Source organism: Vombatus ursinus, unplaced genomic scaffold (assembly GCF_900497805.2).
Source record: "Vombatus ursinus unplaced genomic scaffold, bare-nosed wombat genome assembly UNPS02015255.1, whole genome shotgun sequence".
In the NCBI taxonomy this organism is placed as follows: domain Eukaryota; kingdom Metazoa; phylum Chordata; class Mammalia; order Diprotodontia; family Vombatidae; genus Vombatus; species Vombatus ursinus.
In genome coordinates, this window is record NW_020955033.1 from 8852856 (window position 1) to 8869542 (window position 16687).

A 16687-nucleotide genomic window follows, 5' to 3' on the forward strand; every position below is an offset into this window, starting at 1 on the left:
AATAAAGTTAAACTGAAACTCTTAAGGGCAATTATTGTCAATTTAAACTTCTCCCTACATCTCATAGAGATTTATTATCACTGTACTTACTACTAGAGATAACTTAAAAGTCTTCTTCTTGTAAATGTTCTGATAAAAACATAATAATCCAATTAATTTTATTTGAAGAATGGGGACTTTCACTAAAATTCTACTCCAATCATGGCACAAAGGGTCTAGGACCCTAGTAGGTCCTCAGGTTTATCAACAGAAGTAGGTCTTGAGAGAAATGATTATTTCTCTTTCATATTAATAATCAGTTATTGAATTAGGACCAGGACTTTTTCAGAAGCCTGTAGATTTTCAGTCTCTTAAGGACATTGTTGATATGAGATTAATTAACTTTCTCCTCAATCTCCTTCAAACCTCAACCACATAAGGAAGCCCATAGTGCTCTACTCAGATCTGGGTGGAAGTAAATTCTTTGATTAAATTGCCCAAGGCTGGGGGGTGTGATTTGGAAGTAAATTACAAGATCAAAGTCATATTCCCTAGCCCCTCATTAGAATAGGTCTACCTCTCATTATAATATTCATTCTCTCTCATTACTCATTAACCAATCAGAGTCGATTGCCACCCTCAGGAAGAGCCACCCTTCCAAGGGCATATAAAGCACTGAGTGGGTTCCATCAGAGGTCTCTGGCATTTGACACTGTCACTGACCCTGTTATTAATAATATTCGAGCATTATTAATAAAATGATTAATTACCCAGAAACTATGTCTCTGAACTTTTTAAAAGGCACAGTACTACCAAGGTGTGAACCAAAGCTTGGTTCACACATATGGTTATTGTTATTGTTCAGTCTGTCCACCTTATTTGGGATTTTCTTGGCAAAGATACTGCAGTGATTTGCCATTTCCTTTTCCAGCTCATTTTACAGATGAAGAAACTGAGGCAAACAAGGTTAAGTGACCGGCTAGTGTCTGAGGCCAGATTTGAATTCAGGAAGACTCATCTTCCTGACTTCAGGCCCAGCACTCTTTCCATTGTGCCACCTGGCTGCCCACTCCTTTAGTTACCATATGTTTAGATCAGGAAAGCTCATTAACAGAAAACTGGCCACTAGGTAATCTGTATGAATACAAAAGAATTTCAAGTTGGGTGAGTTGGTGGTATAGGGGATAAAGTATTGGTGTTGGAGTCAAGAAGATCATATTTCAAATTTGGCCTCAGACACTTACTAGCTGTGTGACCCTGAGCAACTCACTGAATGCTGCCTGCCTCAGTTTCCTCATATGTAAAAAGAGGATAATGAAGCACTTACCTTCCAGGGTGGTTGTGAGGATCAAATGAACTAATATTTGCAAATTGCTTTGCAAATCTTAAAGCAGCATAAAAATGCTAACTATCATTAACAATAATAATAATATTATCGAAGGAGTTGAATAGTATGGGTTGGTCCTTATGGTTGTATCAATCCTACTTAAACCAGCTCCTAAAAAGGAGCTGCTAAAATAATTCAGGCTCCCATAAGTATAATATTATAAAATCAATTAAGTCCCCTCTTCTTGCTGTAGTCTAATATGGAATAAATAATCCTTAAGCCTTTGAAAGTTCTTTTCCTCCCACTTTTTAAAGATTTTCTACTTCCTGTCCCAGGGTGACGTTGCCAAAATATTCCTTTTGGCTCTAAATTTAAATTTAGAACTACCACAGAACTTTCCCTTTTAAAAGGTGCGGACTATTCTATACATCCATGTGTACTGTGCAATGCAAGTAATGTTACCATTGTAATCCTAGGCAAGTCACTTCCAAAATCTAAATGTTTCAACTTCTCCACTAGCTAAAGGGAGGTAACATTTTGTTTCACAGAGATTTAGTAAAGATTTATTAGAAGGCCCACAATTAACTTTCAAGTTCTCAGGAGAAAAAGCTACAATTTATAATATAAAGTTTTATTGTTATTATTGCTGTTATTTAAGTATAAAAAGGAGATAATTTAAAGCCATTGGTCTTGTAAATTGTCCTTTTTAAAAGAACAATTTAGATGAATGCAACACTTCTCTGGTGGGGAAAGAGGAGATGGCCCAAGGGGAGGAAATACTTTTTATTCTATGCCAAGTTCCCAATTTAATGAAGTTTTTTTTTTTTTAAATCCAGTCTTCAATTTTTAAGAAAGGAGAGCTATTTTTAAGTGGCATCCAGACTAACTTCATTCAACATTTGGCCAAAGACAAAGAATTCTGAACTAAAGTGCAGACATATTCCAATTCCAAACCATTAAGATAATTTAGGAAACAAAAGAGCTGGAAAATGAAGAGGGGATATGCTAGATCTGATATCACCCAATCTGACTGGCATCTTTATAAATTCCTTTCTTGTCCTTCTTTCTCTTTAGATGTATTTATAAGAAGCATAAAGTAATAGAAAAAATACTGACTTTTGAGACAGAAGACTTGATTTCAAATTCCACCTCTGATGTCTGTTATTGGCATGACTCTGGGCAAGTCACTTAACTAACTCCCTGGTCTTTAGTTTCTTCACTTAGAAAATGAAGGCACTGAACTAAATGGTCTCTAAGATGCCTTCCAAGTCTAGATCTATGATCTCATTAATATAAAAATTCAATTCAATTAACATATTAAGTATCTACTAAGGGCTAAGTACTATGTTCTTAAGAGAATACAAAAACAAATAACTAAGAAGTGAAAAACGACACAGTCCCTGCCTTTGAGAAATAAAGCAATGGGGAAATATAACAGGTATAACGATAAGGATGATACAAGGTAAAATGTGATAAGGGCAAAGAAAGAATTCAATGTATGATGAGAACATTTAAGGATGAAATAAACACTTTATCTAGAAATATGTAGGGAAGTTTTCATACAGGAGATAATATGTGTGCTGAGTCTTATAGAAGAAAAAAACTTTCAACAGGTAAAAATGGAAACAAATGCATCATAGTCTTGATGGCCACTGTGAATGTGGAACTTGTGGTAGAGAAGGTAGGATGAGACTGAGGAATAGCCAGTTCAACCGGAATGTACAGTATGTAAAAGGGAATTAGACAATATGTATGAAAAATAGACTGAAGCCTGACTGTAGCAAGTGTTGAATGCCAGACCATAGAGTATTTTGTCCAAAGAGAAATGGAGATCCGCGGAAAGTTTACAAGAAAGAGAGTGACATTAACAGACCTATAGGAAGATAATTTTCACAGTTGTGTGAATTATAAATAAGAGAAGAGAGAAGCTAAAAAAAAAAGAAGTTAAGAAACTTGGGTAGCTAGGTGTTACAGTGGACAGAGCACTAGACCTGGAGTCAAGAAGACCTGAGTTCAAATTTGACCTCAGACACTTACTAGCTGCATGACCCTGGACATTTTAACTTCGGCTTTCTTCAGTTTCTTCTTCTGTAAAATGGGGATAATAATAGCACTTACTAGGTTGTTGGCACTTAGCACAGCTCCTGGCACATAGTAAGCACTATGTAAATGTTAGCGATGATGGTAGTGGTAGTGGTAGTAGTCTTGGCAAGAGGTAAAGACAACCTATACCAATGTAGCAGCAATGTGATTGGAGAAGAAGGGATAAACTCAGGTAAGGGAGAGAAAACTTTGATCAGAGGACAGGGAGGTGATGGAAATAGAAGAATCAAGAATGGTTATAAAGTTTTACCATGATGAAATGTCATCTGGATGACTAGAAAGCAGAAATAGTCTATGCTATCAAGAGAAATAGTCAAGGTAGAAAGAGGGCTATATTTGGCACTGAAGTTGGTAAATGAAGAGAGATGATGAGTTCCACTTGGAACAGGTTAAGTTTGAGAAGCCAAAAAGACATCTGGGGGAAATTCCAGGAGGTATTTGGACTTGGGAGCTGAGAGCTCACAGGAGAAATTAGGGCTAGATGTATACATTTGTGAATCATCCGCAAAGAGATGATAACTGAGATCCTGGGAATAGTTGAGGTTGCTAGGGGAAAGAGCATACACAGAGAAGAGGGTTGAAGACAATCATGGAGGACCCCCACATTTGTGAGATAAAAGAAGAAGATGAACCAATGACAGGGAAACTACTATCACTGAGGCAGAGAATAAGGAAGGTTTAAGAATAAGAAGGTGGTCAATATCATGAAATGCTACAGAAAGGTAAAGTGAGATAGCAACAGAGAAAAGGATACTGGACATGGGAAAGAAGTGTTGGTTACTAGTAGCCTTGGAGGGATGAGATTCAACAAGGTTGTAGGGATAGAAGCCAAATTACAAGGAGTTCGGGAGTGAGTGGGTGATGAAACAGAGAAAGTAAAGGTATGCTATTCCTTTTTAGAAATTTGGAAATTTTAGAAATTTAGAAATTTAACAGTGAAGGAGAAAAATGATTTGATACTTAATTGGGTGGCCTAGTCAAGGAAAAGGATTCGTTTTAGAAAAGGGGAAAGTTAGATATATTTGTTATAGGCAAAGGAGGAGGAACTAGAAGAGAGGGAGAGTTTGGAGGTGAAAGACAAGCAGAAATGATGGACAGAACCTTCAGTATGCAGTATCAAGTAGGAAACTCAATTGCTATGTACAAAATTCAGTTAAGTTAACAAAGCCCTATGGTTTTCAGTGTTCTGGGTGAAAACTCAGAGGGAAAAAAAAGAGTGCCAGGAACAGAGATTAATCCACTTCGTGAATCATTTTTGCTTAAGGGTCTTTTTTAAGTTTAAGAGATTTGTTTAAGGAAACACAAAAACTGGATGCTATAAAATTTTTGATGAATATTTTAAAAATTAATTCATTTCCAAATAGTATCAGTGTAACAAAACAGTCTTCTAATACTAAGAAACTTTCCTTATCTTAAGTTCTCCTTAAGTCTAAGTAATTACTTAAAACAATCTTTGAAAAAATTATTTTAAAGTATTTAAATGGAACATAATTCCCACAAGAACCTGAAGAATTAAAGTCAACAGTCAATCAATAAGCATTTATTAAGCACTTACTATGTTCCAGGCATATAGTATTTGTTAAGTCCTTACTATGTGCCTGGTAATTTAATGTTACCTATTCTTTTGAACAGCAAATAAAAGAAGAGAGGCAGCTCCTTAAGAAGCATTAATATTTTTTTTGGGGGGGGAGAGTTTTGAATAGAGGTATCTTTTAAGTTGACACTTGTTAAGAATCCATTCTGAGGCTTTCTGCTATGATAAGAATATCTGAATACCAGCTGTCAGGTATGCTTTTTAGTCAATGGCTTCCTCACTTTAATTTGAACTAACACTGTCAATTGATCCTGCAGGGAATACTTAGAACTCTTGCCCTCTCAATACTGTATACCCCGGATAAAATGAAATATGCTTCGCATGATTGAGTTTTACCTTTATCTACACCAAAGTAGATTTCAGATAAAACAGCCTGGAAAATAGAACAGACAGTAAAATAGAAGCTCCTCATTTTTAGTCTTCTAAGTTTTTAAAAGTCTTATGCTATCTTCACTAACTGTATTTTAATGAACGCAGTTAATTTCAAGTTCAATTTATTCCTTCATAAAGAAAAAAAAAACTATAAGTAGAAAAGGGTAACAAAGGTAGTGGATAGTCTGAAAACTGTCATAAAAATAGTAATAGCAAGCTTTTAGATAACACCTTTCCAAATCCGTTTTGCTTTACAAGTATCTTATTTGATCATCACAACAACCCTTGGAGGTAGCTGTTCTTATTATCCTCATTTTACAAATGAAGAAACTGAGGCAGTCAGAGGTAAAATGACTTGCCCAGGGTCACATAGCAAGTGTCTAAGGTAGGATTTAAATTCTGACTCTCCTGATTCCAGATCCAGTGCTCTGTCCACTGTGACATTTGGCTGCTATAATGAGAACACATGAGGATTGGTTCAAGGATTTGTACTGGCTTATCCTGAGGAAGAGGATACACAGGAAGATATAACAGTAGTCTGCAGATATCCAATGAGTTGTGCTTTGGAAGACAGAGTCTAGGTATTCGGTGCGCCTCCCAGGAAAAGAATCAAGAGTAAATGGAACATAAATATGAACTTTCTAAGTAATCAGAGCTGCTAAAAATAGAATGTGTTTAAGCTAAAGCTGGATGATCATGTGTCAGAGATACCACAGAGAGAACTGCTACACTGGGTGGGATGTTAGAGTTAGAAACTTTAAAGTACTTCTTATGTCTAAAATTCTGTGACTCTAAGAAGCAACTGAGGTTGGTGGAGAGGATATGCCAACGAAAAACTAACTGAATATTATCTAAAAACGAGTGCTTATTCTTACTTTCACAAAGACTGAGAATTTCTTCTCTTATGAAAATTACTGTCCCATAGTTCAAATAATTCTAGAAACGCTAGCTATGGCAATAAGATGAAAGAGAGAAATTAAAGGCATAAATACTGAAAAGGAGAAAAAAAAGTTTCTATTTGTACATATGATGGCTTACTGAAAAAACCACAAGGAATCAGTAAAGAAAGTGAGGTGATTAATAACTTCAGTAAAATAGCAACATGCAAAATAAATTCATAAAAATCAGTGACATTTCTACATAGTATTAATGAAAAACCAGGAGAAAATGATAAAAAGAGAAACTCCATTCAAAATTACTACAAAGTTGGCTATTAATCTACCAAAAGACACTTTACATTTACATAAATACGAATATAAAACACTTTTTACCAAAATAAAAGGAAGACATATTTGGAGAGAGATTCATTGTATATGGCTAGAGTATACCAATAATAAATAACTATAATAATGACTATTTATAAAATGACTATACAACCAAAATAAAATAGCAAAGGTTTACTTTATAAATTAGACAAAATTCATTTGAAAGAACAAAAGTCTAGAAAATTCAAGGGCAAATATTAAAAAAAATCAGGAATAGAAGGGGCATAGAATTAATAGATCTCAAACTTTAATATAAAACAGTAATCCCCCAAACCATTTGGTATTGGTTTAAAAAAATGCAAAAGTAGATTAGTGAAGCAGACCAGATAAGCAAGACTGAGAAGAGAACAAACGTCTAGTGTTTGATGAATATATTCAACAAAAGCTGCTATAAAAACTAGAAGACAGTTTGGTTCAGGTCACCACTTATACCATATACCACAATAAGCTCCAAATGGATACAAAACCTAAATATAAAAGGTCAAACCTTTAAAAAAAATGTTGTGGACAACAAGAGATTCTTTTCATAGACATGGTAAGTGGGAGAACTGTTTTGGGGAGTGGGGTGGGGAGAGGGGAGCTTGGTCTCTCTATCTCATCCAGGGTGGAAATTCAGCAGTGACTCATGGACCCAGATCCACCACCAATCTGCTCAAAAGCTTTGACCTGCTCCACTCCCAATCTGGGTCAGTATTCCCCTCCCTAGGAAACCTGGTGGCCTCCCATTCCCAGAGGCTCACCATAATGGAACCAGACTCAGTTCAAACACCTAATAGGCTTTAGCCCTATAGCAGCTCAGAATTCCCAAGCTTAAAAATTTCACCAGCTTCTGAAAACCCAACAGTACTGTCAGCCCCAGTCTTAGGGGAATTCTTAACTAAACAAGGCATAGAGGTGATCATATAGAACAAAACAAACTGTCGATTACATGAAAGTTAAATGGCTTTTACACTAAAATTGATGTTGTCAGAAACTATCAAGTGGGGAAAAAAATCCTTTCCTTTAAATATCTACCATAAAAGTCTGATATATAAGATATACACAGAATTGATTCTGTATATGAGTCCAAGATCCATTCTCTAGTGGTTGGTCAAAAGGCTTTGAAAAAACAGCTCTCAAACTGTTTGAGAGAATACAAATAACCAACAACCATAAAAGACTGTCTTAAATAATAAAATGATATGCAAATTAAAGAAACTGAAGTCTTATCTGACACCTATCACATTGGCAAAAAGGAGAAAAAATGGAGACAGTCATTATAGGAAAAAGCAAAGACACTAACACATACTTTGTGGAGCTGTGAAATGGTCCAGAGTTACTCTGGAAAACAATTCAGAATTTTTTAAAAATGACTTAAGTGTTCATACCCTTTGGCCCAAGAATCCCACTACTGAACATATGTCTAAACTTAAGTCAATGATAGAAAGAAAGAAAGATGCTATAGAAAACAAAATAGAAACATTTATAGCAAAACCAAGCCTGAAAACAAAAAAAAAAAAGACTGAAAATAAAATGGGTGTTCATTGATTGGGCAATGGCTAACCAAATTCTTATATACAAATGCTGTGAAATATTATGCCAAAAAAATTTATGAACACAAGAAATATAAAGAAAAATGGAAAGACTTATATGAAGTGATAAGAGTAAAAAAAAGGAGAATCAAAATAATAATATATGCAATGACATAGTAATGTATATGATAAAAACTGGAAGAATTATAGTGAATAATTTTGGTTCTGAAAAACTGCTAAAGAAACATATCTTCCTCCTTTAAGTGGAGAGGCAGGGAACTCAAACATGAAACATGTTTATGTTGTCAGACGTAGTCATTGTGTTGGTTGGCTTTCCTAAAATGTTTTCCTTTCTCTTTGGTAAGGATTTGATGATTTTACTGGGGGTAAGCGGGGAGTGGAATGGGACAGGGAAAGGGAAGAGTGTTAAGGGGAAATTACTTTATTAAAAATAACATGGTTATAGTAAAAACAAAAGATAACACTAAAACTTGTAAAAATTAGCATCCCACTGTTACATATATTTGGTGCTTTTCAGGAAGCTAAATTCAGCATTATGTAAGAAATTTGCTGATTTATTATTAATACATTTATATTAATCAATTATCATATTATGCCACTAATGCTTTTCTTGGAACAACAATTTTAAAAAACAAACAAAAACAAACAAAGATAAAACAAAAGCAGTCAATTCTTAAAACAACAGTTAGCAGGCAGGAATCTTGATTTTTTTTTCTTCCAGGCACTAATCTGCCTGCCAGAAGCACTAATAAGCCGCCAAAGACAGTTCATCGTCTCTGTTACATAAAACATAAGACGAAACCTGGCTCCCTTATGCAGGAGGCTTCTCTATAAAAACGTGACAAAAATGTTCCAGATAAAAATGCCTTTTTTGAAGGAGACAAGAGTTACAAGCTGCATTTATTACAATCAACTTTGTACTTACCAGGGAGGGTAGATATGGATGATATCCTGTGGACCTCCCTTCAGGTGAACTGCAGTTTCCTTTGTGAACAGGACCTTGAGTTGGGTCCCAGGGTCCAGGACAGCATCTTTAGAAGGACTGTCAGCAGGAGACATCTCTAACAACTCACAGATGGCGATATGCATTGTGCATTCCTCATGCATCTCTATAATCTTTACAATCAAAACTCCAGATTTTTTGCCTACAAAATTAAAAGACAGAAACAAAAAATTTCAAAAAGATGCACTTATACAAAGAACTCCTCCATTTTTCTACCTCAAGAGAAAATAAGTGATAGATGGATTATAGGCAAAATATGGACAATATTCTTGTTAGCCACCAAAAATATATAAACAGGCCTATATGTTGCACACAAAAATGTGAAAATGTAAAAAAGTAAAAAAAAATTAATCCATTTATATAATACATATGAGTATATGTATATATGTATGTGTGTATATATATTCAAACTATGTGTGTATTTTTCCTATTCTCCAGGAAAACAATGGTGCATAACACTTTTTGGATGGAATTTTTTCCCCATCAGTTGGTTTATACATATATGTCACTGAAGTTTCATATTTTCTTCCTCCAAAATGGATTCTCTGTGTCACTTCCTATGAAAACTATTCAAACCTTCTCTTCTCAAATTTCCCACACTTCCCCCTCCCCATTCTCTCTAAGCTAAGGATGTCATCTCTTACTTTATGAAGAAAATTGAGGGCATGAACTTTCTTTTCTCCTGTTCTCCTCCTTTCAAAAGCCCTTGAAAACTTCCTTTCTCCTCCTTTTTTCCATACTCTGATGATAAGGTGGCCCCCCTCCTTGTTAAGGCTAACACTTCATCTACACTTGATCCTACATTCTCCCAACATCTTTAGTAGATTCCTCTGTAATCATTCCTCACTCCCTACCAGCCTCCCACTCTTCCCTCTCTAATCTTCACTCTCTCTATGAGCTGGTTTTTTCTTTTTGTCTTTAAATATGCTCAAGCCTCTCCATCCTAAAAAAAAAAACAAAAAAACAACCTGTTAGATTCTGCCATCCCCTTAAGCTGTCATCCTATATCTCTTTTCCTTTTCTTAGCCAAAATCCTAGAAAAAGTTGTCTATATCTGTTGTTTCTTCTTTTACTCCAACTTAATCCTCAACTCCTGGCAATCTAGCTTCTGACCTCATCGCTCAACTGAAAATGTTCTTTTCAAAGTTACCAATGATCTCTTAATTAACAAATCTGCCTTTTTTTTTGCAGCCATAATTCCTCATGACCTCTCTGGGCATTTTATATTGAAAATCATTTTCCTCTTAGACACTGACTTCTCTCTGAGTTTTCATGATAATATTCTCTTGATTTTTATCCTACCTGTCTAACTGTTCCTTCTCACTCTCTTTTGCTGGCTCATTAACCAAAACACATCCCCTAACTTCGAATGACTGCCAACGTTCTATCTTTGACCCTTTTTCCTTCCCCCTCTACAATCTTTTTCTTGGTAACCTCATTAGCTCCCATAGTTTTATCATCTCACAGACATTCTGTGTGTGTATAGGCCTATTCTCTCCCATGACCTTCAGTCACACTAACCACTGGACTGTTGGGAATTTCAAAGTGGATATTCCAAAGACATCTCAAATTCAACATGTTCAAAATAGAACTAATTACCTATCTGTCCCAAACCCATTTCTCTATAAGAACCTCTTTATTTCTGTCTAAGGTGGAGGTTCTTAATAATCTATTTGTATAATGGCCCTCTTTGTCAGTCTGGTAGCCTATGGACCTTTTCTCCAAATAATGCTTTTAATGCACAAAAGAAAATATATAGGATTACAAAGGAAACCAATTATATTGAAATACAGTCATCAAAATGTGTTTTAAAACAAGTTCATAAACTACCCTCCTTAGTTAAGAACCCCTGATCTTCTAGTCTCCCAGGTGTGTAACCTCAGAATTATTCTCAATCTCTCACTCTCTATCAACTCAAATATTCAGTCAGTAGCTGCAAAGTGAAATAACAATAAAAGGTAGAAAGCAATCAAATTTGGGAACATAATGATTAATCTGTGCTGGTAAATGCTATATATGTAGGAATGAGAACTAGAGGAAAAAAGTACCAAGAACCCTAGTAATTTCTGTTCATACAGATGGTACACATATAGTATAAAGTTCTTTTATTTTAAAGGTGAACATTAATTATTTCTCATCTCATGCTTTTTAGCCACCTTAGAGTTGAACAAATAAATGTCTGGAAACAAAACCCAGATTTGTATATGATGAATTAAATCAGCAATTCAATCCAGAAAGAAAGTTTTAAGATCTCCATTATTAGCCTTCCTACTTTCATATTAAGTGTGTATTGGTAATAATTCAAGATATTTCCTATTAATCATTGTCAAATGAGGTGTTATACACGATTTGTCATTTCTACTCACATTTTCAGAGTAACAGGAATAGTCAACAGAGTTGTAACTTGAAAACAGATAAATTGCTTTATAAATAGGCATTTGGACATTGAGTTAAACCAATTAAAAGTCAATAATAAATTATCTTACACAAAGATAAATTCCTCAGGAAAATCATCTATTCTGTAAAATTCTTCTATTATCTATAAGTCAATAATTTCTAATCTCTCTTCATTCTTAAATACTACTACCCTTCTAGCTAATACAAGATTTCAACATTCAGGACGTCTTTATTTTTATATTCTCAATCAGTTAACAAGCATTTTTTTATTTTTTCCTTAATAGTATTTTATTTTTTCCAATTACACGTAAACAAATTTTAACATTCACTTTAAAAAATTTTTGAGTTCTAAATTTTCTCTCTTCCTCCCTCCCCTCCCCCTTCCCTAAGATACTAAGCAATTTGATATAGGTTATGTATGTGCATATTTCCATATTACTCATTTGTGAAAGAAGAAAAAGAACCAAAGGAAAAAAAAACATGAAAAAAATAAAATTAAAATAGTATGATTCAATCTATATTCAGACTCCATCAGTTTTTTTTTTTCATCATGAGTTCTTTGGAATTGTCTTGAATCATTGTATTGTTGAGAATAGTTAAGCCATTCACAGGTGATCATCACACAATGTTGCTGTTACTATGTGTAAAATTCTCCTGATTCCACTCACTTCACTCCACATCAGCTCATGTAAGTCTTTCCAGGCTTTTTTGAAATCCATCTGCTCATCATTTCTTACAGCACAATAGTATTCCATTATATCTACACACCACAATTTATTCGGCCACTCCCCAGTTGATGGACATCCTCTCAGTTTCCAATTCTTTGCCACAACAAAAAAAGAGCTGCCATGAATATTTTTGTACTTGTAGGTCCTTTTCCCTTTTTTGTGATCTCTTTGCTGATCAAAGAATAGACACAGTTTGATTGTCCTGTGGACATAGTTCCAAATTGCGCTCCAATATGGCTGGATCAGGTTAACAAGCATTTATTAGGCATCTACTATGTGTCAGGATTATAATCTGATCTCTGGAGACACAAAGACATCAATGAAATTTCTTAAACTCAAAGAGCTTATCTTCTATTGGAAAAGACAACATGGACACTTACACACATATATAAAATAGATATGAACTAATGTATATAACATATATAATATGTATATCACATATAACATAATTATAACATATAACATATAACACACATAATAATATAATGTATATAACATGTATATAAAATAAATATGAAGTAATCTGGGAAGGGGGAGACATTAACATCTGAGGAAAGGAACCAGGAAAGGGCTTCATGTAGAAAGTGGTGGTTGAGCAGAACTTTGAGGGAAAGCAGGGGTTCTCAAAGGTGGAGGTTGGGAAAAAATGCATTCCAGGAATGGAGACAAGGGCATAGAAAAGGGAGAGGGGATGTCATGTGTGAGGGCCTATTTGGCTGGACTACAGACTGCAAGAAAGGGAGTAATATATTGTGACATTAGAAGTATGGGTTGGAGCCATGTTTGTAAAGGAGTCGAAAAGTCAAGGTTTAATATTTGATCCTAGAGAGCCACTGGAGTTTCCTGAGTTGGAGGAAGAGAGGGCTGACATGGTAAGTCATTTGCTACAGGAAAACAGTTGTGAGGGAAAATGAGAGGCTGGAAACAGGGAAACCAGATAGAAGACAGTTGCAGCAACCCAGGATAGCTTAAGAGGCCCTCCACCAGGATAGAAGCCGAGTGAGTGGAAAAAAGGAACCGCTCTTAGAGAAGCTGTGACAAGATTGATAACAGGCTGCTTCCTCCAAAAGCTCTCTCTAATGAGTTGAGCACTTTGCAAACCTCGAAGTGCTATATAAATATATCATTATTATTCTTATTACTATTATTTATTACGATAGTCTCCCTAACTTTAACACAAATTCGGTTAATTGTACATCAAGTACTTGTATGTGTAGACTACAAGCAAAAAAAGCAATTAGTTATATTTTTCATTGCCAGCCAGGATGCTTTCAGGTTTCTTTACTCCTTTTCTCAACTGTAGTTAGCATTTGTTCAGGAAATGCAAATTAATTTTAATATGAACATATGAAAACTATGATCAGAAAGGTAAATCTGCTGTAAGAGAAAAGAAAAGCCAATAGTGCACACAAAACATTCAAACACTGATGATGATGATGATGATGATGATGATGATGGAGACAATAATAAATAAGCGGCATTTATGTAATACCTACTCTATGCAAAGCACTACACTAAGCACTTTAAAAATATATTATTTCATTTGATTCTCACAATAGTTCTGAGAGTGAAGGGCTATTATTATCCCCACTTTACAGATGAGGATACTAAGGCAGACAGAGGTAAAGTGTCTTGCCTAAGGTCATATTGATAGTCAAAGTCTGAGGCTGAATTTGAACTCAGATCTTCCTGACTCTAGGTCCTGCATTCTATCTACTTTGCCACCTAGCTGCCTTTGAGGATTATTAATTATCCACTGAGGATAATTAATAATCATTCATTGTTTAGGATTTTCTACACCATTATTGCCTTCACTAACAAGGACAACTGAAAGTTAATTATCATAATATTTAGAATTAAAAAGGAAATTGGAGACCATTGAATCCAACTCCCTTATTGTAGAAATGAAGAGAATAAGGCCTAGACAGGTTAAGCAATTTGTCCAAATTTCACATATAAAAGAGAAGAGATGGGATTTACACTAAGCTCTTTCAACTCTAATTCCTGTGCTTGTTTCACTATATGCTATGTTATATTGTTATTTGTACACATTTGTGCTAACTGTAGGGTTCTTGGTCATACATCCCTAGTGGAGTACAAGGTTCTTTTGGATAACAGCACTCACCAATCATTTCTAATCATCTAGTACTGTGATATGCACCTCTGCCTATCAGGTAAGGATTGGTAGCGAAGCAGGGCAGCAAAGGATATAAGCATTTATATCGTACCTACTATGTGCCAGGCATTGTATTAAGCACTTTACAAATATTATCTTGTTTGATTCTCACCACAAACTGTAGAGGTAGATGCTATTATTCCCTTTTTACAGCAGATGAAACTGAGGCAGACAGAGGTTGGTGATTTGCACAGGGTCACACAGCTAGGAAGTCCCTGAGGCTGAATTTGAACTCAGGTCCTCCTGACTCCAGGCCCAGCGTTCTACCCAATGAGCCACCTAGCTGCCCAAATACATTGATTAACATAGTGCCTTGCTGAATAAATATTTGTTGAATTAATTTTGCTGTGCTGCTAAACATTGTAACTACTTTAAAATTTCACTCAAAACTATAATACTAATCCTCTCAATAAATGCTAACAAGCTACCATTAAATTGAGTTCACACATAATTGTTGGATAAAAGCCATGAGGAAAGTCAGAAGATACAGTTTATGGTGCATAGAAACTAAACTTTGGAAAAATTTTACACTCCCATCCTGATAGAACAAGATTTCTTTGCATCTAAAGAATTATAGTTCTCCATCAAGTCTCAAGTCATCCAGCAATCTCCAAACAGACGCATTTCCTAACCACAAGGACTCACTCACTGAACAGTAAACAATAATGCTCTCACTTCTCCATTCCACATTTTTTTTGCCTTTCACCCAGTCTAAAACATTCTTAGGGCAAAGCCACAATAATTCTAAACATGAAATGGAAATCTGAAACCAACGCTTAAAAAAAAAATCTAAACAAGAAGTCTGACCAAACAATCTAAATGTTCATCCACAGTCCCAAGAGACTTGCGCGACTAAACCCTAACTTGTCCCCTTACAATCATCGACAAATCCTGCTAGGTCAGAGTTATCCTAATTTCGATCACTATAATCTGGTAGATTACCCAATAATTTCCTGTATAAAGATAAACTGTTAATGGAAGAATCCCTTTTCAAGGGATTCATAAGTTAGTTTGCTTACATCCTAACTCCAAAAACTGTATGAAAATTCTAAAATCATAATAAAGAGACATATCATGTTAGTCTTTAAGGAAAATAAGCAGACAAAAAATACTGCCTTATGTACTTTCAAAGAGGAGGTTCTCTACAGCTATTATTTATTCAGCCAGATAGAGCTGATCAACAGGGCCTCAACTGTGATTATGTAGTCTGTTTTTCAATGTGCATCACTTCCTTATTCCTTATTGCTTATGGAAGCATGACAGACCAAACATTAAACTACAAATAGATTTTTTTTTCATTGTGTACTTATGTTCAATATTTTTGGCTCAAAGGAGGCCTTTGACAAAACAGTACTTCAAATTAAAAGGAAGAATGAGAAGGTATAGAATTAATTTTAAGTTAAAAACTGGTAAGAAGGAGAGCAATGAGTTCATGAATTCATCAATGTTTTAAAACGTAAATTGTATCACAACCAAGAAAGAAAAATATATGGGATTATTTTACTATTCTAGTTACTATTATTAAACTGTAATGTTCCTAAGGCTTTTAGATGTTCTCTAACCCATCTCAGTCAATCAATAAACATTTGTTAAATACCTACTATGTGTCAAGCACTATGCTAAGGCAAAAAGCCTGTCTGTTCTCAAGGAGCTCACAATCTAATGGGGGAGATAACATGCAAATACCTATGTATAAACAAGATATGTTGTTGTTTTTGTTACTATTGTTCAGTCCTATCCAACTCTTCTTGACCCCATGAACCTCATTGTCCGTGGGTTTTTCTTGGCAAAGACACTGGAGTAGTTTGCCATTTCTTTAACCAGTGGATTGAGACAGAGAATAAGTGACTTACCCAGGGTCATACATCTAGGAAGTGTCTGAGGCTGGATTTGAACTCAGGTTCTCCTGACTCCAGGCCCAGTGCTCTATCCATTGCACTACCTAGTTGCCTCAAGCAAAATACAGACACGATAAATTGGAAATAATCAACATAAGGAAGTCACTAGAATTAAAGAGGAATGAGGAAAGGCATCTTCTAGTAAGTGGGATTTTATTCAGGCTTTGAAGGCACCCAGGAAAGCCAAGAGGAAAAATTACACATTTTTAAACTCCTGATAACTCAAAGAATTAAATCAAAATCGATTCCAAACAACAGCACCTCTACATCACAGCAAGCACTTTATCTAGCTTTATTTATTACATGCTCTAAA

At 35.1% G+C, this 16687-nt stretch overlaps 1 protein-coding gene across 4 annotated transcripts in view; it reads right to left on the reverse strand.

Moving 5' to 3' along the window:
* Positions 1–16687, reverse strand: part of LOC114031900 (DNA repair-scaffolding protein-like) — a 556996-nt gene that overhangs the window by 363015 nt on the left and 177294 nt on the right. For all 4 annotated transcript variants that reach the window (XM_027847097.1, XM_027847098.1, XM_027847099.1 and 1 more), the window contains exon 8: positions 9098–9317. In XM_027847097.1, coding sequence (XP_027702898.1) covers positions 9098–9317 — 220 coding nt within the window. The remainder of the gene's footprint in view (positions 1–9097; positions 9318–16687) is intronic.